The 26,314-nt window shown below is 48.8% G+C and overlaps 1 protein-coding gene across 5 annotated transcripts in view; it reads left to right on the forward strand.

Moving 5' to 3' along the window:
• The first annotated feature begins 1,558 nt into the window (after nucleotides 1-1,558).
• The window catches only part of AKR1A1 (aldo-keto reductase family 1 member A1), a 31,994-nt gene continuing 7,238 nt past the window's right edge, over nucleotides 1,559-26,314 (forward strand). Inside the window, exons 1-6 of one of the 5 annotated variants that reach the window (XM_088455622.1) lie at nucleotides 1,559-1,853; nucleotides 8,740-8,835; nucleotides 17,236-17,355; nucleotides 21,436-21,587; nucleotides 22,795-22,990; nucleotides 25,077-25,276. In XM_088455622.1, coding sequence (XP_088311748.1) covers nucleotides 8,746-8,835; nucleotides 17,236-17,355; nucleotides 21,436-21,587; nucleotides 22,795-22,990; nucleotides 25,077-25,276 — 758 coding nt within the window. In that variant the 5' untranslated portion in view covers nucleotides 1,559-1,853; nucleotides 8,740-8,745. Of the gene's footprint in view, nucleotides 1,854-1,881; nucleotides 1,962-5,676; nucleotides 5,698-6,012; nucleotides 6,106-8,739; nucleotides 8,836-17,235; nucleotides 17,356-21,435; nucleotides 21,588-22,794; nucleotides 22,991-25,076; nucleotides 25,277-26,314 lie in introns of those variants that run through there. The other 4 variants (XM_088455623.1, XM_088455624.1, XM_088455626.1 and 1 more) reach the window with 4 other exon arrangements.

Consider the following 26,314-nt stretch of genomic DNA (forward strand, 5'->3'; position numbering starts at 1 on the left):
TATGCTCATCTCCAACATCCTGACCCCCATATATTTCCTGTCCCTATACCCAGCCCCAGGGCCGTAACTAGGGTAGTGCGGCCTGTGCCATGGCACAGGGCAGGGCCGCAACTAGGGGGCTGAGATTTCATGTGCACCGGGCGCCATCCTCCAGCGGCACCGGCCACACACACTTCTCTGTGCCGGAGGTCTGCAGATAGAGACCTCCGGCAGTGGTGCGCGCCGGACAGTGGGCAGTGAAAATCGGCGGAAGATCCCGCCCTCCCTCCTCCCCTCTGAAGTTAGGGTAAGAGCTCAGGGGGGGGGGGGGGGTGGAGAGGGAGTGAGAGGGGCGGCAGTGCTGCACAGGGCGGACTGCCATCTAGCTACGACGCTGCACAGGGCACCGCAGGGCAGGGGGCGCTGTTTGGGCCTGTCAATTTTATGTTTATTAGCATTCTCACTTGTAGCTTCCTCTCCTTTTATCCCCAGCATCTCCTGGCCTCTCCTATCTCTTCCCTGGGGATCGGTATGAATGACCACCAGACGTATGCCCAGCGGTTCAAGCAGAAGACCGGTAGGCTTCCAAATTCTGATCGGTAAGTAGACTATCTAACCCTAATCGTCCCTCCCCCAACCCTCCCTTAGGGGTGCCTAACCCTAACCTCCCCCCCCTTTGTGCCTAACCCTAACCCCCCTCTAAGTGCCTAAACCTACCCCCTGTTCCCACAGCCTAAGTCTCCCATGGGGGTTCCTAACTCTAGCCTCCCCCCGGGATTGCCTAACCCTAACCCTCCTTTCCCCTAGCCTAACCCTAAGTCTCCCCCGGGTGCCCCTATCCTAACCCTCCCCCCCCACGGCTGTCCACGCCCACCGCATGGCTTACCTTCGTTCGGAGTGCCGGGCGTCGGGCTCCCGGCGTAGGTAAAATGACAGGCATCGGGATTTTGACGCCTGTCATTAGACTCCTGCCAGGATTAAACAGTCGGGAAGCCGGCGGTCAGCATTTCGACCGTCGGCAACCTGACTGCATCCCCTTCCCTGGCCCTTCCCCATGAGGCCACGCCCCTTTTTCAGGTGTACTATTTTATGTCCCTATTTGAAAAATGGGGGGGTTGGGGGGTGGCGCCAATGCTTTTTCTAGCACAGGGCACCAAAAAGTCTAGTTACCACTCTGCCCAGCCCTGTCTACATTTTCCTGCACTGTCACCTCTGCTATGTAGAAAGTTTTGGAGCTGAAGAATTTCTATCCTTTAACTAAAAACAACAACTTAAAAAAAGCCTCACAGTAGCTGACCTACAAATCCTGTTATACTCTTAACTTCTGGGGGGCAGTGTGTGGCTCCCCTGCTGGAGTGTGAGCTCTGTGGCTAAGTGAACATGAATCTTCATCTGTACATGGAGGATATGCCAGTGAATGCTGGAACTTGTAGTGCCATAAGAGCAGTAGAAAAATCTGCTGCAACTAGTGTGTATAATAATATATATCTGCACAGTACTAGTATATTAGTATCATAGGTTGGGGGTGGTATAACTTCCAGACTTGTCACATGATACATTTATATGAGTCAGGAAGGAAGTGATCCCAGCCTGTGGCACTCTCCTTGTTGCCAGTGGCTGACGGTGCATTTACTGGGGGAGAGGGAAGGGTTAATGCTGCATCCTTCCCTCTGATCCGCTGACACTGCGGAACGGACGCTGCAGCTGGTTACACTGTAACTTTCTGGGGTTAATATTGTGCAGAGTCTGCATGCAGGAACGGCCCTCCCAGCTTTATCCACTCCCTCCACTCACTGTGCCCAAAATACACCCTCTCCGGCGCACTCTGTCCGCGCTGTGACTGGGCTGTGGGCGACATAATACACAGGTGAGAGGTGAGTGAGCTGCTGTAGGGTGGTCCTGGGGGAGGGTGGGTAAGGAAATGCACCAACACTGCTGCTTGTTGTGAGACCCATGTGCTGGGTGCTGTACTGCTGCCACAGGTGGGTGGGGGCTCTGCTGTTCTGTTATATTAAGGGGGGGGGGGGAATCTATGTTGTGCTCCATGTTATTAGGTTTTAGGGGTCTGGGGGAGTCTCTGCTGCTTTGTTATGCAGTATAAATATGGGGTCTGTCTTTGCTGCTTTTTTCTATTAGGTTGAATGGGATCCTAGTACTTAAAAGTCTCTTTAATTCAGTTGCAAACTATTTACATTGCTGCAGATAAAAGCTTGTTCCTAATCGAACTCCAGTGAAGATGCTGTTCAGCAGGCCGGAGAAAGGCGCCAATCATGTATTAAAGCGTCATCTGCAAAAAGCATTCTCTCTGCTGCAGCCAGTGGTCTGATAGTGATCTGATTGTTAATGCCAACTGATGCCCCTTTCACACTTGCTGCAATAACCAAGGTGAACGTGCAGCAACCCGGGTTACTGTGCAGTGTGAAAGGGCTAGGTCGACACAACCCGGGTTACTGTGCAGTGTGAAAGGGCCAGGTCGACACAACCAGGGTCCTGTTCACTGCATAGGAAGAGCCGGCACTTGGAGATGATCCGCCAGTCTGAAAGGGGTCTTAGCCTGGTTGCACCCGGGATAGACGCGTAAACCAAATCCTGGGTGCGACCCGGCATTGCAATCTGAAATGGGTATGACACTGTTCCTCACGTCTGTCAGATTGGATGTATCTTATTCTTAATGCATTTTAAATCCTTTTTTAATGAACAACCTATTTTCTTTCATCTGTACAAATTGAGGGGCCTAATGCATAGTTTCAGAATAAGGATGGGATGTATTAACAGGGAAAATTAGGTAAAACCGCCCGAAAATGCAGTTTTCGGAGGTTTTGCCGCATTCCCAATATGTACAAAGCAGCGGGCTTCTTTTTGGGAGGGATCCAACCTCCCAACACCCCCCGCGGCCTTCTGCACATGGGTAGAATAACGCCAGAGACTTCAGGGTGTTAAACCCGGAAGTTCCTCTGTCCGGAGCCATTGCAAAGGTCAGCTCGTTATCGGGAGAACTGTCCTTTTTGATATTCTAGGTACATACTGCGGTAATGTACCCGAAGACAGGTGGGATATACCGCATGCGCAGTACATCCCTCCCTAAGTATTGTTATGTGTTTGGCTTTATCTACATTTAATGCTCCTCTAAGTATAATCTCCAAATTACAATATCTTCATACTAATAGTACTGTATGTTGTTACTCAGGGCCAAATTTAGCATTTCTGTCACCTGGGGCAGGGCAGGAATTTGCCCGCACCCCATAACTGTAGACTGTTCTATCAGAACCCCCCCTCCAACCGGTGTGTCTACAGCAGTCTGTGCCCCCCTCCCTGTGTCACTGCAGCAGCAGCCTGTGTCTCCCCACTAAAATATCTGCATCAGCAACCTGCGCTTGTTACCCCTCCCCCCACTACCTGGATCTTCTCCTTGCTCCTCCTTAAGTCAGTGGTGGCAGCAGCAGGCTCCTCACACACAGTTCTTCAGAATTGAATGGGGAAAAAACCATTTATTTGTGCCGGGTGATCCCAGTCCCTCTATGCCTGCGCCCTGCTGATTAGTCAAGTGGCGCAGGCACGGAGCCTGGTCACAATAATCGGACCGGACATCAGCTAGAGATAGGTTGGGGGAGCTCCAGCTGGGGGTCTCCCTGAGAGAGGGAGGCCCGTGGGTATTCACCCCTTGTGTCCCCATTAATCCGGCCCTGGCCTACCCACTGAAGCCTACCCCCACCACGGAATGCTTCCGACTCATTACAGGTTTCCTGCTTTTGATCTCCGACCATCTAGGCGCCCCCTCAAATCCAGCGCTGGGGCACATGCCCCCCTAGTCCCCTCCCCTTAGTTGTGGCCCTGAGTTACTGTTGTATCAGAGCTCAGGGTGGAATGGCTGCCATCAGGGTTTGGTCTAGACTATACAGCGCTGATGGACCTGTGACGTCACACCCACGTGTCACGGCCTGAAAGGGGGAGGGGCGGGGATGCTAACAGGGGACCAAAAGTGTCCCCTCGCGGGCTCGCCACGCTTCGGGCACGTGCCTCGCTGCACTTGCCACAAATATTTGTTCCCCCTATATGCCCTAGTGGATGGTAACGCAGGAGCGGTCCAGCCTCCTGCATTGGTCACGTGGTGGATACGTCACAGAGGTCCTTTAGCCACATAGGAAATAGCAGCAACCCTGCCAGCAGCTCTGTGTGCTCAGTAATTATACTGGGATGTGCCCTATCTTGTTCCCAGCTACAATAGAGTTAATAACACAAAATGCTGATGTAACATCGCTGCCCACATTGTATTATTGTAGAAACGGTTCTGGCGCCTGTCATCTAAGCTCCTGAGCGGTTTCTGCCAGTTACCAAACTGGAATGACAGAGTTTATCCTGTGCAAGGTTGGTGTCTCTGGTGCTAGATCTCCTTTGTGTGGTCTGTGGGGAAAAGATGAAAAACTAGTGGCCAGGATCCTGATTTGGGGCCCAGTATTTGATTGTGGAGCCCCATGATTGTTAGACATGCAGGTACAGGTTGTGGGTCCCAGAGCAGTGACAGAGAGAGGCTTTGGGTCAGAAAACCAATCACAGATATATGTAGTTTTAGCTATAAATATTTGACGCCTATCATTACTCCCCTGTCAGAATTGCAAAGTCGGGAAGCCGGTGGTCGGCATTTCGACCGTCGGCTTCCTGACTGCATACGGTATGAATGACCACCGGACGCAACAGTGAAGATCCCGACAGGTAATTAAGGTAAGTGTACCTAACCCTAACCCCCCCCCCGTCCCTGCAGCCTAAACCTAACCCTCCCGGGGGGGGGTGCCTCTAGCCTAACCGTAACCCTCCCGAGGGGGGTGCCTAATCCTAAGTGCCCCCTGGGAGCCCCTAACCCTCCCCCCACCCCTTGCGTGGCTTTCCGTGCCAGCTGCCCGGCTTACCTTCGTTACGTAGGGATAATGATAGGCGTTGGGATTTCGACGCCTATCATTATTTCCCTGTCGGGATTGGACAGTCAGGAAGCCGACGGTCGGCATTCGACCGCCGGCTTCCTGACTGCATACCGTTATGGATATTATGTACAAGACTTACTAATGGTCCACGCTGGCTGCAATGCCAGAAGGGCCCAGGATGTTCCAGATTTCCTGTGTATTCGTATAATATATCATATGATTGTGGATTCAGTCATCTTGTCCCTGCTTCTTGTGTTCCATTAGGGTCTGTGGTGTAATTGCATGTAGGGTGAAGACAATGAGGAAGCCATTTTGTTGGTCTGGCCCTGTTCCTTAATATTTTGTTGGAACACTTGGAACCGAATGTAGCCACTTTGTACTAGACAGTACCCAGGAATATATGAAATAGGCCTGCCCATTAGGACATAACAATGTGTGTGCATGTTACAGAAATGTATATGTTACACCAATAAACCCCACAAAAACACCTATATGAGCCCTGAGTGAGATGTTCTGGGTTGTTTGTGGACCCGGGGTGGTAGCAGGAGCGATCACAGAAGCAGATTTGAAAATAAAACTAGGATTTTTAATAAGTGCTTGAGTAGACATATAATGGCAGTAAATAAAAAGTCCAGGAATATATAAATGTGCACAAGAGTTCTGTGGTGGGAGTAAAAGGGTTAATGTCCAAGTAGAAACAATTAGAGCTGTCCAGGTGTGCAGGTAGTGAAACTGAAAATAATCAAACCAGGTATGCAGGTAGTGAACTGAAGCGCAGGATGTCAGCAGCTCAGGCACTCAGGTATGGGCAAGGGTGATGGAGGTAGCGGGGTAGTCCAGTGGGAGCTAGGAGCTGACAGGCAGACTGGCAGACAGCGAATTCACAGGAACAGGATAAGCACAGAGAACTCCCTCTCAGCTAGGCTGAGATACACGTTGCACTGGCAAAGAAGGAAGGCACTGACCCTTCCTAAATACCCCATGCCGTGCTGTTACTGGCCGGAGGGAACATGTGACTCACCAGGATTGGCCAGCCGGATCACCTGGCCAGAAGGCAAGATGGCGGGGCCCATGCCAAACGGAATGGAGACGCCGCCAGGCCTTACCATCGCAGAGTGACAACAGGCCCGCACAACAACGCGCGCAGCCAAAGCCCTCCGCCAGACACCAGCTCCGCCACCAGACAGCCCGCGCCACAATAACCTCACAGGTAACACTCGCCTAGCGCCATGCTGAAATACCCTGGCCGTGACACTGAAAGTGTGTATATCTTTATCTCTCAGGAACGAGGGTTCGGTAACACCGTGCCCTGTGGACTTGGATTGTGGGTTGTTAATAATTATGCATTAGGTGATGACTCTGTGGAATGTCTAGATTCTATCTGAGCAGATGAGTACTAGAATGGATTCATGGAAACCTATGCAGCTGCCACCCAAGCTTTTAACATTTGATTGCAGCACAGTCAGCTTGTAATAGTTTGTATTTAGCTGATTTTATTTGTGTAGGTTCATAGCGTAACCATCCAAAATTCACCTTGTACAGAGCAATCGTCATAGGAAATGGGAATTTTCAGCCCTGCACGTTTTAGGGTGACGAGCAACCAGCCTATATATCATAGAAGTAATAATAATATTTCCACCCCAAATCGGTTGCTTGAAAATAAATGACTGTTTACTGCATAGTTATGGCCGGATGGTTATTTAGCAATGTTATACTGGGTTTATGACTCAGAAGTCCTTCTGCGCATCTGGAACCAGGAGAGCTGTCCTTTTGTGATTTTAATCGCATTTCTAGGTACATATTATAGCTGGTATGTACCTGATAAGTGCCGGAATGTACGGCATCGCTGATGCAATGCATAATACTTCCTACCCTATCTGGGGTCTTTTGCAAATCAAAGCTGCCAAAGCTGTCAGTCACTCTCTGTCTGCTCTGTCAGAGTAGCCCCTCCCTCCTAATATGGCCGCCTGCTGCAGAAGTTCATTATTTGACAGATACAGAGGTTAATAGAGAAAATGTATATTCTTTGAGAAGACAGCATTTCTGCTTTTAAACATATAGTTGCTCTGACGATACTACACACAGAACTTCTGGATGATGAAAATACTTTGATATTGTAAAATATATTTGATCACAGTGTTGTACACAGACCTGGATTCTAGGGTACTTTCACCTGGATTCTAGGGTACTTTCCTCACCTATTGTAATGTGGGCCACGTTTAGGCCTCGTGTGTGTCCATATGGGTCCGTTCATATTATTGTAATCCCTTGAAATATATAACTTGCATTGGTCAGTGCCTGGAATTCAGAAACTTCTCTGTGCTGATGGTTTAACAGTATTAATGGGATCCTACTGTTCACTTACTGGTACAAGTGTCCGCATTAGCCCAATAAATCATTATCTAATAGCAGGTGTCCTGATTACAGCTCCAGCCTCTATTGTGTTTAATACGGATTACCGTATTTAACCTGACGCAGTGACCTGGTAGTGTGACAGTGTCCTATGCTCGCATCCAAATTCTGGTGTCTGGCAAGACTGGACTTCTGTCTGATTGTACAAAACACAACCACGCTCTATACAATCACTGCCACTCGCTTTTTATACTACTCTCCTGGCAGGATTCTGACTTAGGGGCAGATATACTGGAAAGTCATAAATTGGAGAGTGATAAACTACCAACTAATATGCTCCTAACTATCATTTTTCAAACACAGCCTGTAATAGACAGTTAGGAGCTGATAGTTGGTAGTTTATCACTCTCCCAATTTATCACTTTCCAGAGCTTAGCACATCTCCCCCAAAGGGTTTAATACAGCTCAGTCCTGTCTCTTGCTATTACTGGTTTCTGTCCTCTACTGGCTGTAAAAGGTATTACTACTCCCTATTTGTGATCCCTGTTTCTATCCATCTCCACAAAGACATGTTTGTTGGTGGCACAGTGGTCACCAATGTTGTGGCCTTGGTTCCAGTTACAGGCCAGGGTTCTGTCTGCGTAGAGTATATATTTTTGTGTGGGTTTTCCGGGAGTCAGAATCTGAGGTAGCGGGTTCACACTAAGATTTAGGAGGAATAAACCATCTATTGAGTGTTAGCTCCTGAGACAAGTATTTACCCCCAAAAGACTGGGAAGATGAAATTGCCCCACCCTATTTTTGTCACTACTATTGACCTGAAGAAATGACTCCGATTGTGCAACACTGCAGATTATGTGACCGTCGTAGAAATAAATGATGATTACTGTTATTCCTGACACTGTGTGACCTGTATTATATTGTAAATTGCCTTTATACCGCCGAGATATAACCTACATCCCTTATCACCACCAGTCGCTAGCGCTGTGCTGGCAGACGGATCCTGCGGGAGATTGTGTAATCTAAAGTGACAGCTCAGCTCTCAGTGATCTCTCACAGACAGGATGTTTTTACTGCTCTTGACAATATCCCACAGAAAATAAAATTAGGACCCCGGCCATATTCCAGGCAGGAACGCTGGACACAAGTCCAGCTCATTACATATTTGCCTGTTTGCTCTCCATGGCCTGTATGAGCCGTCATTGACGGTCATTTAAACAAAAATTCAGCTCCCAAAGTAAATTTATTTTTAGGCTTAACACAAACTATTCTGACGTCACCTTTTTTTTTGTTGCTGACCAAATGACCGGTCATTTTGTTATTTTATGTTTTTACTATAATCAAAAAGAAAATGATTGCTTACTCAATAACTACACAAAGATAACGGCGTCCAAGATACGTCGCTGTACAAACGAATGGCGCTTGAGTTGTCAACTTGACCTGCTGCTTTGTTTCATAGCTTTAAATTTATTTTAAATCTTTTCTATTTAAGGCAAACATGGCGACCGCTGTTCTGTTTGAGACGTTACACACCGGCCATAAGATACCGATGATTGGACTCGGCACTTGGAAGAGCGCACCTGGACAGGTAAGTCGCCACGTTGGGCATGAAATCCTCTGCGCAGGATGAGAATGTAGAGAGAGAGCCTGTCCATCTCACTGCTGTGGGTTTAACTCCTATTTGCCCTCCAGAAGAAGAGATTACTATTTGCCCCAGCAGACCGGAGGTCGCAGTCAGCGATTCTTCTATTTATTGCTTGTTACTAAATAATGCCGCAAATTTTATTTTCAATCATCATGGAGAATCCGTTAAGAACAGGAAACAGAATATTGTCAGCAGGTTAATTATCCAATAATTTGGAATGACTATAAAAGACCACGGGCAGGATGTACTAAGCCAGGGGCGTATCTATAATAGGTGCAGGGTGTGCGAGGAACACGGGCCCCTGGGTCCAGGGGGGCCGCGTGCCGCACACCCTGCACCCATAATAATACTTATCTCTCCGGAGTTCCATGTCGGCGCAGACGTCCGGCGCTGTAAATCGACTCTAAAATGGCCGCGGCGGGCATTTTCCCGTCATTTGTGCATGCGCAGTACAGGGAAAATGTCCGCCGTGGCCATTTTCCCGGTTACCTGTGCATACACTATAGACTCTGGGCACACTCTAGTGCCCAGAGTCTATAACTACGGCGCTGGCCATGCACAGCTCAGTGCGCTGCCGGGCGGAGAGGGGGGCCCGTGGTATAGACTGCACACGGGCCTCCTCCTCTCAAGAAACGCCCCTGTACTACGCATCGCATCCGCCATGTGGTACATTCCGCCACTTATCCGGTACATATCAGTGTTAATTATGTACCTAGAAATGCGATTAAAAGTGCAATGGACAGCTCTCCCGATACCAGTTGTCCTTTGCGATAGAGGGGCTTCCAGTTTTATGACCCAGAAGTCCCACTGTACATGGGCAGAATGGTACGTACTGCTGCGGGGGACACTGGGAGGGATCTGATTGGATCCCTCTCAGAAGAAATGCGATAAGAAGCCCATTGGCTTCTATTGGTTAACACGGTGTTACCCACCGGGTCCAGAGCTTGGTACTTAAGGAAATGCTGCCAAAATTCAGAAAACTGCATTTTGGGAGGTTTGGCCGGATTTTCATGCTTAGTACATACTGCCCTAATATGTTTGTTCTATAAGATCGGGGAAACGAATGACGCAAAAGTGTTTTGTTCAGAAGCTGCGGTGAGAACAAACGGCGGCAGATCGAAAGGGAACTTCAAATACAAAATGAGAGCAGATGGTTAATATGTATAGACTGTAATTAGAATTCTCTGAAAGGATGAGATTAATCTATACTGTAGTGTGCGCCTCCTTTCTATAGTCATTGTTGTTAGGTGATGTGTGTATAGAATATAAATAAGATTACAGACATTTGGGACAGAACACTCATTATCATTCACAGGGGTCTATTTACTAAGCTGTGTTAGGAGATAAAGTGAACGTCGATAAGGTACCAGCTAATCAGCTCCTAACTGCCATGTCACAGGCTGTGTTTGAAAAATGGCAGTTAGGAGCTGATTGGCTGGTACCTTATCGCCGTTCACTTTATCGCCTAACACAGCTTAGTAAATAGACCCCATAACCTTTTATCTGTCCCACGTTTCTTACAGGAACTGATCATATTAATCAATAAACGTCTGCTACGCTGCAGGATCTAGAGCTCTGCAGAACATTGCCTGTAATGACTACTTAATAATAGTTTCTGCAGAAACCAGGAATAGCCCCAGACATGATTTGTTATGTCCCCTGATCATCTGAACTCAGGTCCTGATTCAGAGCTGGATGCTCTGACAGAGCGCTCGCTCTGAATCAGGGCCGTCCCTGCTCCTTTTTGGAGTGGCCTCCTGGCCGCTCGCATAGCTGTGAGTGACCACCCACAGCTATAACGAGCGGCCAAAATGATGGTCGCGATGGTCAAGACCATCGCGACCATCGGGCTTGCGACGAGACCCTGCGGTAGGGTCTCGTTGCCGCAAGCCCTGGAGTGCTTTTGGCTCTATCAGAGCCAAAAGCACTTCCACTGACATCACTAATGATGTCAGTGGGGCCGGCCTCAGACGGTAGGCGTTCCCATGGGAACACCTCCGTCTGGGCAGCCACGCCCCCGGCATGCCCACCAAAGGGGGCATGCTGTCAATCACCATCGACAGCACGCCCTCTTTGGTGCGAGACCCATAACGACGGCTTGGCCGTCATTATTCGGGTCTCGCGCATCTGCACGACGGAGCTGGCTCCCTCGTGCGCATGCGCACGTGGGCAACATCGACCCGCTTGCGAGCGCTCGCTCTGAATCAGGGCGTTTTTTTTTTTTTTTTCTTGTTTCGGCCTCCTGGCCACTCGCATAGCTGTGGGTGATCACCCACGTCTTTTGTGAGCGGCCAGGTGATGGTCGCGATGGTCGCGACCATCGGGGCTTGCGACGAGACCCTTGTGGTAGGGTCTCATTCCCGCAAGCCCCAGTGAGCTTCCGGCTCTAAATAGAGCTGGAAGCTCACCACTGACATCACTGGTGATGTCAGTGGTGCCTCCCACAAACGGCAGGCGTTCCTTCGGGAACGCCTCCGTTTGTATAGCCACCCCTCCTGCCCGTCTCCAAAATGGGGCGAGCTGTCAATCACAATCGACAGCCGCACCGTTTTGGTGCGAGACCCGTAGCGACGGAGCGCCCGTCGCTGGCCGGGTCTCGCGCATGCGCACGCCGGAGTCGGTGCATGCGCAGGGGGTAAACATGGATCCGCTTGCGAGCGCATAGCGCTTGCGAGCGGGTCTCAATCAGCCCCTCAGTTCCTGCAGGTAACTTATTTTGCTTCATTCCTCAATGAATTGCTAATGTTAGAGATGTACATAATTAACTAGTATGCTATTAGGAGGGCATTTTATTGTGCAGGGATTAAATGTTTGGGCAACACAAGGAAAAACCCTCAGTAGAAATATTGTAGTTGAATTCTATGGATCCAGATGATACTAGTAGTAGTAGTATTATTTGTATTCCCGCAATGGGGGAGGTCCGATGGTATTGTATTGAGCAGTCGCAGTCTTCCTTTGCACATACGCAGACCAGAACCGTGGCTGGTAGATAATCTTCGCTATTTGTCCAGTGCACCTCTATGGAATACAGGGAAAATTTACCAGAGGCACTTGTCACAAAGTGCATTTACTTGGCTGTTTCTGAAGCAATTTGCGGCCCACGTGTAGAATTCAATAGCCCCTATGAGTGGTATCTACTAAAGCGTGAAATGCAGTCAACACTCTGACAACCCCCGTTTCCTGAGTTTCGGATGCATTTTCATATGTACCAAGCTCCGGAAATGTATCGGTGGGTAACGCCATCTTTAGATGACGTTACCCAACGTACGGACTTCTTTTCAGAACCGTGGCTGTCAGGATCGGCAAGTGTATATGGACCCAGCCTTAGGGTTTCTCTTCGCAGCTCCCCCTGATAGGGATCCAATCGTCCCCCCCTAGCACCCCCTGCAGCGCGTGCGTCCTTAAACCCAGAAGTCCCTCTATCGCAAAGGACAGCTCTTACCAAGAGAGCTGTCCTTTGCAACTTTCTAGGTACATACCGGTGATCGCAGGTATGTACCTGATAATTGTCGGAATGTACGGCTTTGCGGATGCAATGCGATGCTTAGTACATCCCGTCCCTGGTGTTAAACTGGTGCACATTGTGCCGCTGCCATGCGGGGTACATTCTGAGAATAGAACCAGCTCTGCAAGCTGCATATAATGTGCATTTTACACCTCCATCTGGGTGATAAATACATCCAGCTATACATCCGCCCCTGAATGTGGGTGATTGCATGAAAGCAATAACACAAGTGTCCCCTGACTCCAATAACTTCTCTGTACAGACATGTCCGCATTTTATCACCTTTATTGTATTATCTTTACTTTCTAATGGAGATAAAGGGACGTTGGATACAAAAGGGAACATGAGACAAATAGAGCGACCATTCTGCTCACAAGAGCTTACAATCATATGGCAGATGGGTAGACCTCTCCGAGAATACACAGGTTATAGAAAATACAAATCCGACCTTACTGTAATGTTGTCCTCAGCTTGAACCTCTCCAGGTCACTTCCTTTGATCTCAGAATCCCTCTTTGCTCTGCGAGCTCAGATGCTGCAGCTGCCGACTCTCTGTATTAATGAGATTCTGCTATCACGCGCTGAGAGGCCGCGACTGTCGTGTTTATGAAATGACAAAATAATGGAGGTAGACACAATGGCTACTTGTGAATACATGAAACGAGTGAACTATAAAGAGCATTTGAGTGTAAAGCTTGTTAATTGTAGTGTAGAACCGCCAGCCGGAGAGAGTCTGATTGTGTGTAGAGCATATGTTAAAAATACGCTTTTGTCGTGCCGCCACAATACATAAATGTATCTTTCATCTTCTCCTGTTCACCTTTTGCAAAGTGGAAAAATGTGGGTTTCCGTTTTTATGACACCTGTAAGCCGTAATTGTGTGTAAATCAAACCAATAGGGAGCGAGGTCATGTGTAAGTGATCTCTGCTGTGTCTATACCGTCAGTCCAGCTAAAGCCACTTTTCCAAATGACAGTCCAGTGCCGATGGCTCTGTACGAGATATATTATTGGCAGTTATAGATGGTTATAAAGTACAGGACCATAATAAGCAATTGCTCATAATCTGTTATAGCAGCGATGATGCAAGAACTGAGAATTCCATTATGGTCTGTAAGTAGAACATATTTTGGCTTGAAACCCATGAGTAGCGCATACCGATCAGCGCTATAGCACACTTACAATCTAAATATGATTACTATATTCTAACTAAGTTGCAGTGGGTATGAGGGCGCAATAAAATTGCAAAACAGAAAACTGAAGTATAAATAATTGATAAAATTGATTCTTAACTATTCATGTGTACTGCAGGCACAGCTCGGGCTGTGTAGGGCAGACTGCCAGGCGTAGGCCATGTAAGGAAGCCATAGGATCGGGCAGTGTAGGGAGGCCACCAGGATTGGGCCATGTAGAATAGGCTGCCAGACCCAGGCCATGTTGGGAAAGCCACCACGATCGGGCCGTGTAGGGCAGGCTGCCAGAGCCGGGCCATGTAAGGAAGGCCATAGGACTGGCCAGTGTAGGGAGGCCACCAGGATTGGGTCGTATAGGGTGCCAGACCCGGGTCATGTAAGATAGGCCATAGGATTGGGCTGTGCAGGGAGGCCACCAGGATTGGGCCATGTAGAGTAGGCTGTCAGACCCAGGCCATGTAGGGAAGGCCAACATGATCGGGTAGTGTAGGGCATGCTGCCAGACCCGTGCCATGTAAGGAAGGCCATAGGATTACCGTGTAGGGATGCCGCCAGGATTGGGCCGTGTAGAGCAGGCTGCCAGACCCGGGCCATGTAATGAAGGCAATAGGATTACCGTGTAGGGATGCCGCCAGGATTGGGCCGTGTAGAGCAGGCTGCCAGACCCGGGCCATGTAATGAAGGCCATAGGATAGGGCTGTGTAGGGGTGCCCCCAGGATTGGACCGTGTAGGGCTGGCTGCCAGACCTGGGCCATGTAAGGAAGGTCACCAGGATTGGGCCGTGTAGGGCAGGCTGCCAGACCTGGGCCATGTAGAGAAGGCCACCAGGATTGGGCCGTGTAGGGCAGGCTGCCAGACACGAGCCGTGTAGGGTAGGCCAGGCTCCCAGACCCAGGCCACGTAGGGAAGGCCACCAGGATTGAACCATGTAGGGCAGGCTACCAGACCCGGGCTATATAGGGGAGGCCGCCAGGATCAGGCTATGTAGTGCAGGCAGCCAGACCCAGGCCATGTAGGGAAGGCTATAGGATCAGGCCATGTAGAGAAGGCCATAGGATCAGGCCATGTAGGGAAGGCCATAGATCAGGCCATGTAGTGCAGACTGCCAGACCCAGGCCATGTAGGGAAGGCTATAGGATCAGGCCATGTAGAGAAGTCCATAGGATCAGAGCATGTAGGGAAGGCCATAGGATCAGGCCATGTAGGTCAGACTGCCATACCCAGGCTATGTAGGGAAGGCCATAGGATCAGGACATGTAGTGCAGGCTGCCAGACCCAGATCATGTAGGGAAGACCATAGGCTCGGGCCATGTACAGAAGGCCACCAGGATCAGGCCGTGTAGGGCAGGCTGCTAGAGTGAGGACAGCCGCCACATTTACTACCTAAAGGTGGCCACACACATGGCGATCTGCACACGATCAGCCGATGTGTACGATTTCCCTTGAAACTCTCCCCGGCAGCTCTGCACACGATCTCCACACGATTTGGTGTCCAATCTTCATACGATCTCTCCTGCATCCAGACTTTCACAGTGCATCGCCTCCTAGATTGTCAGATCTGCCCTACAGCACAGCAGATCTGACGATGCGATGTGTGACCAGCGGGGACACGCATCGCACCGTGATCGTGAGTGGGGACTCAGGATTTACTCAGGATTTGGCCATATTTTACACGATCTGTTGTTCCAATGTGTCGGAATCGGCCAGATCGGATAAAATATCGCTATGTGTGTACCCAGCATTAGGCTAATGCAAGTACGGCTTAATGCGTATAATTGCGCCGCTCACTGTTTTGTTTTGTTTTTAAATCTCAGACTCAACCATCATCACTAGTATCTGCACTTACACCTGCTGCCCTGTGCTGGGTGCAAACTGTCTGTCAGAAACGGGCATCTCTTCATCATACACACGCCTAATAATCGCATGGGAGTCTGGCCACACTCCCATCTCTAGCGTGCATTCACAAGGTAGCTGCTCTGGACAGAGAGAGCCATGCACGCACAAACGCTCTGTCAAGGTACCTATGCATGGTGCGGCACATGCGCAATTTGCTAATAATAACTAGGTCCGTCCACTTCGATTTTTGTGTGAGTTAGAATCGGGCACCAAGGGCCGTATTCAGAGGCGGACGCACTGCCGGTGTCGGACGTAGTGGAGCAATATTTCTTGTACATTGTGCATTAGCGCACGCATGGACGTGTTCTGGGAGTGTCGCAGGCGTGTCGGTGAAAGCGGTTACAGCCGTGAGACTGGTACAAGTTTAGATGGTGCGATCAATGGTGGGATCTAAGGGTGCACCAATCGGTGTTACTGCGCGTCTCAGTTGTCACGCCTTCGGACGCACAGCTGTATAAATGGGAAAGACTTTGTTAGCGGCATTTGCATGAAGTCAGGCGCCAATAGACGCAGCTGCGGGCACCTCTGACTCCACCTCTGAATCAGACCCTAGATGGGCAATAATGAATCTATTTCCCCGCTGAACGGAAGGCATATAAAACAATTTAGCTGGTTTTCCAATATAAATAAACAGTCAGTCAGTGTTGTGTCATGGAAAAATTCATCACATGTACCAACAGGGAAACACTGTAGTGTAAATATTTAAATGTGAACAGAGAATTCGCAGTTACTACGAAAACAGTGACCTCTTGTGGTCGGTTGTCAAACTGCACTACTTTAACTGTGCACCAGTATTGCATTGTACAGTCAGGTCCATAAATATTGGGACATTGACAGAATTTTCATATTTTGGCCTCTATTCACCACCACAATGGCTTTGAAATGAAACAAACAAGATGTGCTTTAACTGCAGACTTTCAGATTAAATTTGAGGGTAATTACATCCAAATCAGGTGAACGGTGTAGGAATTACAACGGCTTCTATATGTGCCTCCCACTTTTTAAGGGGCCAAAAGTAATGGGACTATCAATTCAAAAGCTATTTCATGGACAGGTGTGAGCTATTCCCTCGTTATTTCATTCATGGTGGTGAATAGAGGCCAAAATATGAAAATTCTGTCAGTGTCCCAATATATATGGATCTGACTGTATATCTTAACATTAGGATTCCGGGCCTGATTCAGCAAGCAACGCAAAGGAGAGAACGCAAGCACTTGGCCGATGGTTTTGTACTGCGCACGCATCGCACAGCGCGTGCGCGAACTAGCCAGTTCGGTCGGGTAAGCGTACGCAGACTACATGCAGTATGCACACCGACCCCTTCCGATACTGATTTACAGGAAGTGACATTTGTGGGTGGTGAAGGGGGGGGGTGTGGTCGGACGTACACAGGCGTGCCTGTGCGCTGGGATGCCGTTTTAGGGACGTGCATAAATTAGCCACGGTTGTGCCGCACGCAGTGATGAGACTCCATGCACACAGGAAGTTGCCAAGATCCTGCGCGAGGTCTAGTCAACCACTATTATGCAAATGTGGTAGATGGCCCTCGATGTTACCGATGTTTATGCTATCTTGCGTACTCATCAGGCTTTGAGTAAAGGGAGATGGGCGGATTAATATAGGGCTGGGCGTCTGTGTCATCCCATTTAGTAGAATTGGGAGATATTAAGGAACAGTTTAAATCCATCAGAAACCTAGCTGCAGTGTATCCATTCCATAATTAGATCCATTGTGTTGTCTCTGGTGACAGGTGAAAGATGCCGTGAAATACGCGCTTGGAGCTGGCTATCGTCACATAGACTGCGCCACGGTGTATGGAAATGAAATTGAAGTGGGAGAAGCTATTAAAGACAGTCTCTCCTCTGACAAGGTAAATCCTCTAATGTACATCATTCACAGAATTGCATAATACTCAATTATACAGCCTCTATGACCCATGGAGGGTGCGGTATATTTTGTTGACATCATGTCGCCACTGATGAAATGTCGACATGTTTGGAATGTCTTTAAAATTACCCTGGTGGTCTAGTGGTGACTTACCTGATTCCAGCAATGTCTTCTGGGGTCTGGCGGTTATCTGATGATGACTACCGGCAGATCCAGCGGCACTTGCGGTGGTGAGTATTCCTAACCCTTACCCTCCCCCTGCAGCCTAACCCTAACCCTCTGCTGGCGGTCCGTGCAGATGTCCGCGTTTCACATGTCGATATTTCACATATCGACATTGTCAACACATCAACATTCTGTACACGCCGACATGTTCATCGTCTGCATTTTGTTTTGTTTTTTTTACATTTCTATTCTTTTATTGAAGCATCAAAAGACACATAAATAAATTCAAATATAGGGCCTGATTCAGACCCGCTTGCGAGCGCATAGCACTCGCAAGCGGGTCGATGGTGGGCTACTGCGCTCGCGCAAGCCCTGGAGCGAGAGAGAAATTCTCTCGCTCTGGGACTCAATACAAAAGGGGCAGCTGTCGATGTTGATCGACAGCTCGCCCCGTTTTGTAGGTGGGGAGGGAGGGTGGCTACACAAATGGAGGCGTTCCTGAAGGAACACCTGCCGTTTGTGGGAGGCACTTGCTTGAGCAGGAAGCTCTCTGGGGCTTGCGACGGACGAGACCCTACCACAAGGGTCTCGTCGCAAGCCCCGATGGTCGCGACCATCACCTGGCTGCCCGCAAAAGATGTGGGTGGTCACCCACAGCTTAGCGTGCGGCCTGTAGGCCGCAACACACAAAAAAAAATGCCCTGATTCAGAGCGAGCGCTCTTAAAGAGCGTCCGGGTCTGAATCAGGCCCGTAGTACAGAATTGTGCACAAAATATTTTGGAGTCAATTATAACAACATATATTTGTTTACAGTATAGAAGCAAAAAACAATGTGGACCCTGGTATATTACAAAGATATCGGGGGTTCCTGAAGAAGGATACGAGTCTCGTACCACAAAGTACTACGAAAACAGTGATGGATAGCCTCCTTAGTGGAAACTGGGAGAACCTCAATATAACGTGTTTCTTTCTGGAGGGAGGCTTCCAATCCATATGAAAAATAAAGAAAATGTTTTCTTTAAACATTTCGAGGGTCAGCGGAGAGCTCTGTATCCATAAATGCTAAATGGTTTTGCGAGCGGCAGAAGAAATTGCCAATAGCAACCTTATAACATCTCCTGGGACACAGGGTCTGATTCAGAGCCGGATGCTATTTGCGCTCGCTCGTTCTGAAAAAGGGGTGGCTATTCAAATTAACCGGTCGCTCTTTACGGTCTGTTGACGCCTCTATGTCTGAACGAGCGAACAAAACTTGCGGTCGTAATTTTGAAAAAAACGCCCCCCTGGCCGCTCGCATCATACGTCATGTCCGCTATATTTTAGATTAATTGAGTACATCGACCAGCGTATGAACTGCTCGCTATTCTTGTGGTTGGTTTTTCCTACCGCAATGTTGCAAGCAGTTCTGAATATAAAACAACCAAGTGACGTGGTCAATGACGCTGCTGTATTAATTATGCACACCCTTAAAACGCCCGTTTTGACCTTTAGGCACGCCTGCGTTCTGAATTCCACTCCCCGTTTTCAAGCACCTTCCCCTGTTACCACCCACATACGCCTCCTCCTGTCACTCAAAATAGCAGGCATTCGCTATTTAGCAAGCACACGATTTTCGGCCGCACTGACTGGGTCGCGCATGCGTATTACAATCCGTACGCATGCGCAGATGTGCGAACATCGCTCGGAACGAACGAGCGGCCGCTTACGAGCGGCTCTGAATGAAGCCCACAGATCTCAACAGATATAAGGCCAAGATAGCCCATTCTGGTGTTAGCGGGACATAACCATACCTCCCAACATGACCCTCTCCAGGAGGGACACAATGCTCTGGTCCTGGACTTCCCTGGTAATTTATGATTGGTGGAGGCTCCAGAGGTGGGGCTGCAGCACAGTCCAAAATTCAAATAGGGGAGACACACCAACTGCCAGTGAGTCCCAGCCAGTGTTGTTTGGCAGCGTGTGAAATGACAGTTGGTGTGACTCCCCTATTTGAATTTTGAACTGCGCTGCAGCTCCGCCTCTTACCAGGGAAGTCCAGGACCAGAGCATTGTGTCCCTCCTGGAGAGGGTCATGTTGGGAGGTATGCATAATTCACTAAGCGAGCAGTAGCAAAACGCCAAACCCCCAACCAAAATCGTCTAATAAGGGGACATGCCTCAGGGAATCAAGATTGTGCATTCGGGGGATGGGCTTTGTTGGCTTAGCAGGTGATGCATGGAGTTAACAATCCCTTATTCAGTATTTTAGAAGAAGTAGCTAAACATTGTAATTGGGGAGATGGTCTATAGCTTACAGCAGGCGGAATTATCCCAGCACCAACCTGGAAAAGTCTGTGCAAAGTATTTACGCAATGATCCTTCTGAAAAATGAAAAGTGGCCACTCAGCGCACCTGTGTGTGTCAGGGGTCACAACGCCCATTATCAGATCATTAAATGTGCTTTGAGCCTGCGTAATGTGCACTTAGTAACTGACCTTTAGAGCCCATTGTACAGGAATGTGAGGAATGGAAAGGCCATGACACCCCCTCCCCACCAATCAGCACCTTTAATCCTGTAATGGAGGAAGCCGATCTCAGCAGCTTGTCTCTGTATAGTTCTAATGAGTGGTATTTTGTCTGTTTGGAGTTTATTGCCGGGATGTACTAAGGTTGCGGTGACCGTTCCGCCAGTCACCGCAACCTTACTAATTGCATATGTACTAACATATATACGATTAGTATCGCAAAGGATTTTGCGATAAGAGCTGCCGATTGTGAAGCAACCGACGCCGGGTGACGGGGTCTCCGTGGGAACCCGCCCCCTCTGAGCCCCCGGAGTTTCCTGCTGGTCACATGTGCAGGAAGCCCCGGGCTCCTCCTCCTCCTCCTCCTCCCTGCACCCGGAAGAAGATTAGGAGGCGGAGGACCCAGCAGGAGCATAGTCCGGCGACTATGGAGAGCAGGTGAGTGGGGGCCAGCGCTGGGCGACACCGGGGCGGCGAGGCGTCGGCTAAGCGTCAGGAGCGGTGTGCGGTAAGAATCCATAGGCTTCTATAGGGAAACACCAGGTTTTTATGGCGTTACCCTCTGCACCGATAAAAGGGCGGCCGGGGCTTAGTATATATGGAAATGCGGTAAAACCCCTGAAAACATGGTTTATACCGCATTTTTCCTTTAGTACATTCCGGCCTATGTTTATTATATATACATGAGGGTATTTAAAAATCATTTTCAATAAAAAAAATTTATCTGCTATTATATATATTGTAGTTGTTTTTATTGTATTTTGTACATTATCAAACAATGGGTCTGACTTAAAGTCGCACGCAACAGCGATATTGACGGAGTTGAGGGGTGCTTTCAGCGTAAACACCGGGAAGATCGACGCCAATCTGGCAGCCATGCAGATTTACAGTGAAGTCTGCCCTGTCTCAAACACTGCGTCTCTCCTGACGCCCCGAATGCTCTCATGCTGTGTAGGAGATCGCAATGGCTAATTTATGCACGCCGTGAAACAGCGTTTAAACGGTCCCGACATGCCTGCGTTTACCTAGCCACCCCCCTCCCCCCCAACCTCCCCCTAACGCTGACTACCTGTCACTTACTTTGTGAGTGAATCCTCTGTGTGAGCATAATCCCAAAACAATCACTGGGCGTGCGCCTTACGTCTTTCACGCATGTGCAATGGCGAAAAATCCCTCAATCGGGGTAAATATCGGCATTGTGTCAGTTTCGGAATCAGGATCAATGTCTGCACACCAAACTGTATTCTGATGGCTCAGGATAAGCTCTTTGAAGATTACCAGCCGTCCACAGCTTCACCTTTTAGGGTAGATCTCTCCTGCTGACCCAAAACATGTATTACATGGCACTGCTTTGTATGTTATATTTAATACATTATCCTGGCTTTATCTGCAGTGTTTAAAACGAGAAGATATATTTGTTACCTCTAAACTATGGAATAACAAACACGACCCTGAGGATGTGGAAGGCGCCTTGAAGAAGTCACTTAAAGATCTCAGCCTGGAATATCTGGACCTGTATCTCATGCACTGGCCGTATGCATTCAAGTGAGTGTTAGCTCATGAGTCCAGTCTATATAATAATCTACTGAGGTTTGTCCTGTCTCTAGCATGTATGTGTAGTGGGAGCCAGGGCACACGCCTGCCCGCTCCAACGCCTTCCACTGCTAGAGTGATGGGATAGATCCCAGCCGAAGCAGAGGACTCGCCAGGAGGTAAGTATTCAGCTGCGGGAGGGGCTAGTGGCAGACCGGGAAAGAGCAATGGGACAAGGCGGAGGAGCGGGCAGAGTGGGAGGCGGGAGGCCAAAGTGAGGGGAAGTTTCTGGAGGGGGCTACACAGGGCCATGGCGGAGCAGGGTGTGGACTTTGGTGACCCAAGTCCCATTACTAGTAACTATATAATACAATATGAAATAGAGGACCTGTTTCAGAGCTAGACGCTCTGAAAGTGCGCTCGCTCTGAATCAGGATGTTTTTTTTTTTGGTGCGGCCTCCGGGCCGCTCGCATAGCTGTGGGTGACCATCGGGGCTTGCGACGAGACCCTTGCAGTGAGCTTCTGGCTATTAATAGAGCCGGAAGCTCACCACTGACATCACTCGTGATGTCAGTGGGGCCGCCCCCAAATGGCAGGCATTCCATCGGGAATGCCTCCGTTTGGCCAGCCACCCCCCCGCCCGCCTCCAAAACGGTTTCGAGCTGTCGATCAAAATCAACCGCTAGCTAGCCGAGTCTCGTGCGTGCGCACATTATAGCCGGCTCCGGCATGCGCAGTGGCCAAACATCGAGCCGTGTGAGCGCATAGCGCTTGCGAGCGGGTCTGAAACAGGCCCAGAGTTCTCTCTTCTCTACCAGACTGGTCAATGGCAAAATCATTTCATTGGCCAATGTGTGGTGGAGTTTTGATACCGCTTGAGAGCGTAGGCTTTTGTAGCAAGCTGGCGGCATTTGTGGAGGAGCAGATATATGCGCCAGCCAATGGGAGGCGTTTGTGCGGAGTAAAGTTTGCAATACAGTGCAATTATGATGTTATAGTTGTTTTTAGCTGCGCAGAAGGGCGCACACTGGAATTTGTGTCGTTGACCTCCAGCCACGTTTGATGGTAGCATTTAGACTGATGATTGTTTTTTTGGGGTCACACACTGAGATATCAAACCAAATGTTGCGTGTTGTCTATGAGGCTGCAGCGTGTGTGACCAGCGTAAGTGGGATCTGGCGAGTTGTACAAGGGGCTAAAGAAATGATTTTGTTACAGGAGAGGGGATAACATCTTCCCACAAAACCCAAATGGGTCACTGCAGTATGACTACACGGATTACAAGGATACATGGAAAGCCATGGAGAAGCTGGTAGAGAAGGGGCTGACGAAGGCCATTGGAGTGTCCAACTTTAACAAAAGGCAAATTGATGACATCCTCAGCATCGCCACCACAAAGCCGGCCGTACTACAGGTATGAATCTCTCTGACCATCCCAGATCTGCTACAATGAATGCACAAGTCTCGTCCAGGGCGTGTCTGGCTGACACGTGGACCCATCCCCCCCAATCACTGAGTTATAATAAGAGCTCTTGGTCATTCTATGGCAGATGTGTGGATGTTGCTACCCCTGTTCCCCATTGTGAGATTCAATCATTTAGTTTTGTACCAGAAAAAAGCAACAGAGATGATCATTGTTGCACTGCCGGACGTCTCCTAATGGGTTTTTGAAGAAATAGATCTTAAAATAGCTTTTTCATGCTTTTATTAATTTTATCCTCTTGTACGTTGTCCTTTAAATTTTACTAATCACGTTGCTGTGCTTTTTAGCCCTGTAATTATATCAGACAGCGTTGTTTATTATCATCGCGCTGGGCCTTGTCACAAATGCGACCTCTAGATACAGCTGTGTACAATGTGGAGAACGCGGTGAGCGGTGTCTCTTCCAATGCACAGAGTCATATTCAATCTAGGGCAACAAGAATAAACAACCCTCTCCGATGATATAAATACTTGACTCAAAAACACAGATAAAAGCCAATAATATATAGCAATGTATTTTTAAAATTTGGGCATGTACAAGGTAATAAAGAAAGATGAAAACAATTTTATTTTTAGAAAAAAACTGGTTACGTTTTAGTGTAAATGTAGATTCACGTTGGTGGATGTGTTCCCCGGAATGTTTGTGCTATAAAGATGTGTCCTAGAAATGAGGGACAATCTGTGGACCTCATTCAGACCCGCTTGCAAGATGCGATCGCTCGCTGGCAAAAAGGGGGCCGGATATTTAAATTAAGCGCTCGCACTGCGTCTCGTAAGGACACCCACTATGTGTTAGCGAGCTATGGCAAAGTGCGCTCGCAAGTGTTTGAAGACGCCCCCTTGCCACTCGCAACACATGTCATCTCCGGGAAATGTAGGATTAATCGGGACCATCGAGAGCCATCGGAGCTGCTCGTAGCCCTTGGGGTTGCCTTTCCCTGCTGCAAGCACAGCGATCAGTGCGGCCTGAAATACATGCAGGTGACGTGTACAATGACACTACTTTGCTAATTATGTACGCCCTTTAAACTGCGTTTTGGCGGCCTGACACGCTTGCGTTCGCAACACCACTCCCCCGTTCACAAGCACCTTCCCCTGTTACCACCCACAAACGGCACTATCTGTCACTCAAAGCAGCGACCTGATAGTGGCTTACGAGCAACCAAAATCAGATCGCAACGAATGGCTTGCGCACGCGCACTGCGAATTATACGCATGTGCAGATGGCCGAAAATCGATCACAGCGTGTGATCGCGCCTTAGCAAGCGGGTCTGAATCAGGTCCTGTGTTTAGTACATTTGTGTGGATCCTCTTCCCGGGCAGCAGGAGGCAAATGGTTTTTATTTTATATGTATGTGTTTTACTTGTCCCTTTTTGTCTCGGATTGAAGGATTTAGGGGGCCAATTATCACCGTAACTTATTACCAGCGGCATATTTTGTTATTGCAGTAATACTAACGAATATGCCACTAGTATTCATCATTACTTACCCCTCCAGCGACGATCTCCCTCCTCAGCAGCGTCTTCTGCTCTGTTGCTGGCAGCCTCTCGCTGGCTGGGACCCGGCAGTGCTTGGAAGGCTTCGTTGAAGCTGGAATGGCTGCTGCTGGATCCCCACTGCCGGCAATGGGGATCGTATCGCTCTCGCCATTCGAAGATGGCGAGAGCGATACAGTGACAACCAGCGGTAGTCTTAGATTACCTCTGTTTGTTAAATATTGAAATGATGACAAAACCCCTTTAGCGAGTGCTATAGGGGTTATGTATCGTTGATAAATGGAGCCCAGAGTGTAGTTTTAGGTTACTCCACCTAACGTTATATAGAGCTATGCGGAGCAGAGTAATGGGCACTGCAATGCCAGCATTTGGCACAATATCGCAGAGAGTGGCCCATAGGCAAACTATCTGATTTGTTTTATTAGCTGACATATTGGCGTGTGGCCGGAAGATGACCTCTCATGCGCTCTGCGGCGGTTGCAGGGCGTGTAGCCGGTATAACTCGCAGGCTCTTCTTGCAGGTGGAGTGCCACCCGTACCTGGCTCAGAACGAGCTGATCGCTCACTGTCGTGCAAACGGGCTTGTCGTCACTGGGTACAGTCCACTGGGTTCTCCAGACCGGAGTTGGAGGAAGCCGGAGGATCCAGTTCTGCTGGAGGAACCGTCCATTTTGGAGATGGCCAGAAAATACTGCAAATCTGAAGCCCAGATCCTTCTCAGGTACATGTATAATCCCTGTCCTAGACGTGTGCTCCTGTCACCGACCTGTGCTCTGGTCCTTGACCACATCATGGTACAACTGGGTCTAGGGGCATTTTTGATAAGTGTCCTAAATAACTTTTAGGTCTGACCAGTAGCAGCCGCCCAGACTTCTGATGTCATTGTCCAATCTCTGACAGAATCTGGTCGCAGCTCCCACTTATTCTTCAGTTACCTGTAAAACCAGTTTTCATACATTTCTAAATGATTTATCCTCAGTCGCAGAACAACAAACGCAGCACTCGCCTCTGGCAGCAAACGGCTTTGGTGACAAATGATATTGTGACTATAGGAGAAAACCTGCAGCTTCACCATGATGTACAACACTAAAGCTGTTTAAACACTTAATCGACAAATGTATTTTTAAAAAGTATTTAAAAATAAATAAATAAAACAGGGGTCCTTATGATAAGTCACAGGACAAGGCTACAGCATAGCCAACCAACAGGACGCTTGGGGGTTCAGAACTACAAAACACTGAACATGTGCGGAATCTGGGTGTTGTCCTGGATAGTGGCATCTGACACTTAAACATCAGTTATCAGCCACAATCTAATCCTCATTCTTTCATCTGAGGAACAGAATCAAGCACTTAATTCCCTCAGAAGATCTGCCTAAAGTCATACATGCATTTATATCATCACGCCTAGACTACTGCAATGCCCTCTACCTCGGTCTCCCAGCAAAAGAATTGCACCGCTTGCAGAATGTACAAAATGCAGCTGCCAGGCTATTAACCCACCAGCCCCGTTCCAGCCACATAACACCCATTCTCTACTCCCTTCACTGGCTGCCTGTCAGATGGCTAATTGTTTTCAGAGCCCTACATGACCATGGCCCAGGGTACCTGAAGCAGCTTCTGATTCCTTACTCGATTACTGTGATCCGTTGATGAAGGACTATTAACAGTACCTTGAATCTCCCGGAATTCATCCGGGGGACGAGATTTCAGCTTTGTGGCTCCGACTCTAGGGAACTCGATTTCCCGCACAGTTCGAG

The sequence above is a fragment of the Taudactylus pleione genome, unplaced genomic scaffold, assembly GCF_031769625.1.
Source record: "Taudactylus pleione unplaced genomic scaffold, aTauple2 ptg000662l, whole genome shotgun sequence".
NCBI classification, from domain to species: Eukaryota; Metazoa; Chordata; class Amphibia; order Anura; family Myobatrachidae; genus Taudactylus; species Taudactylus pleione.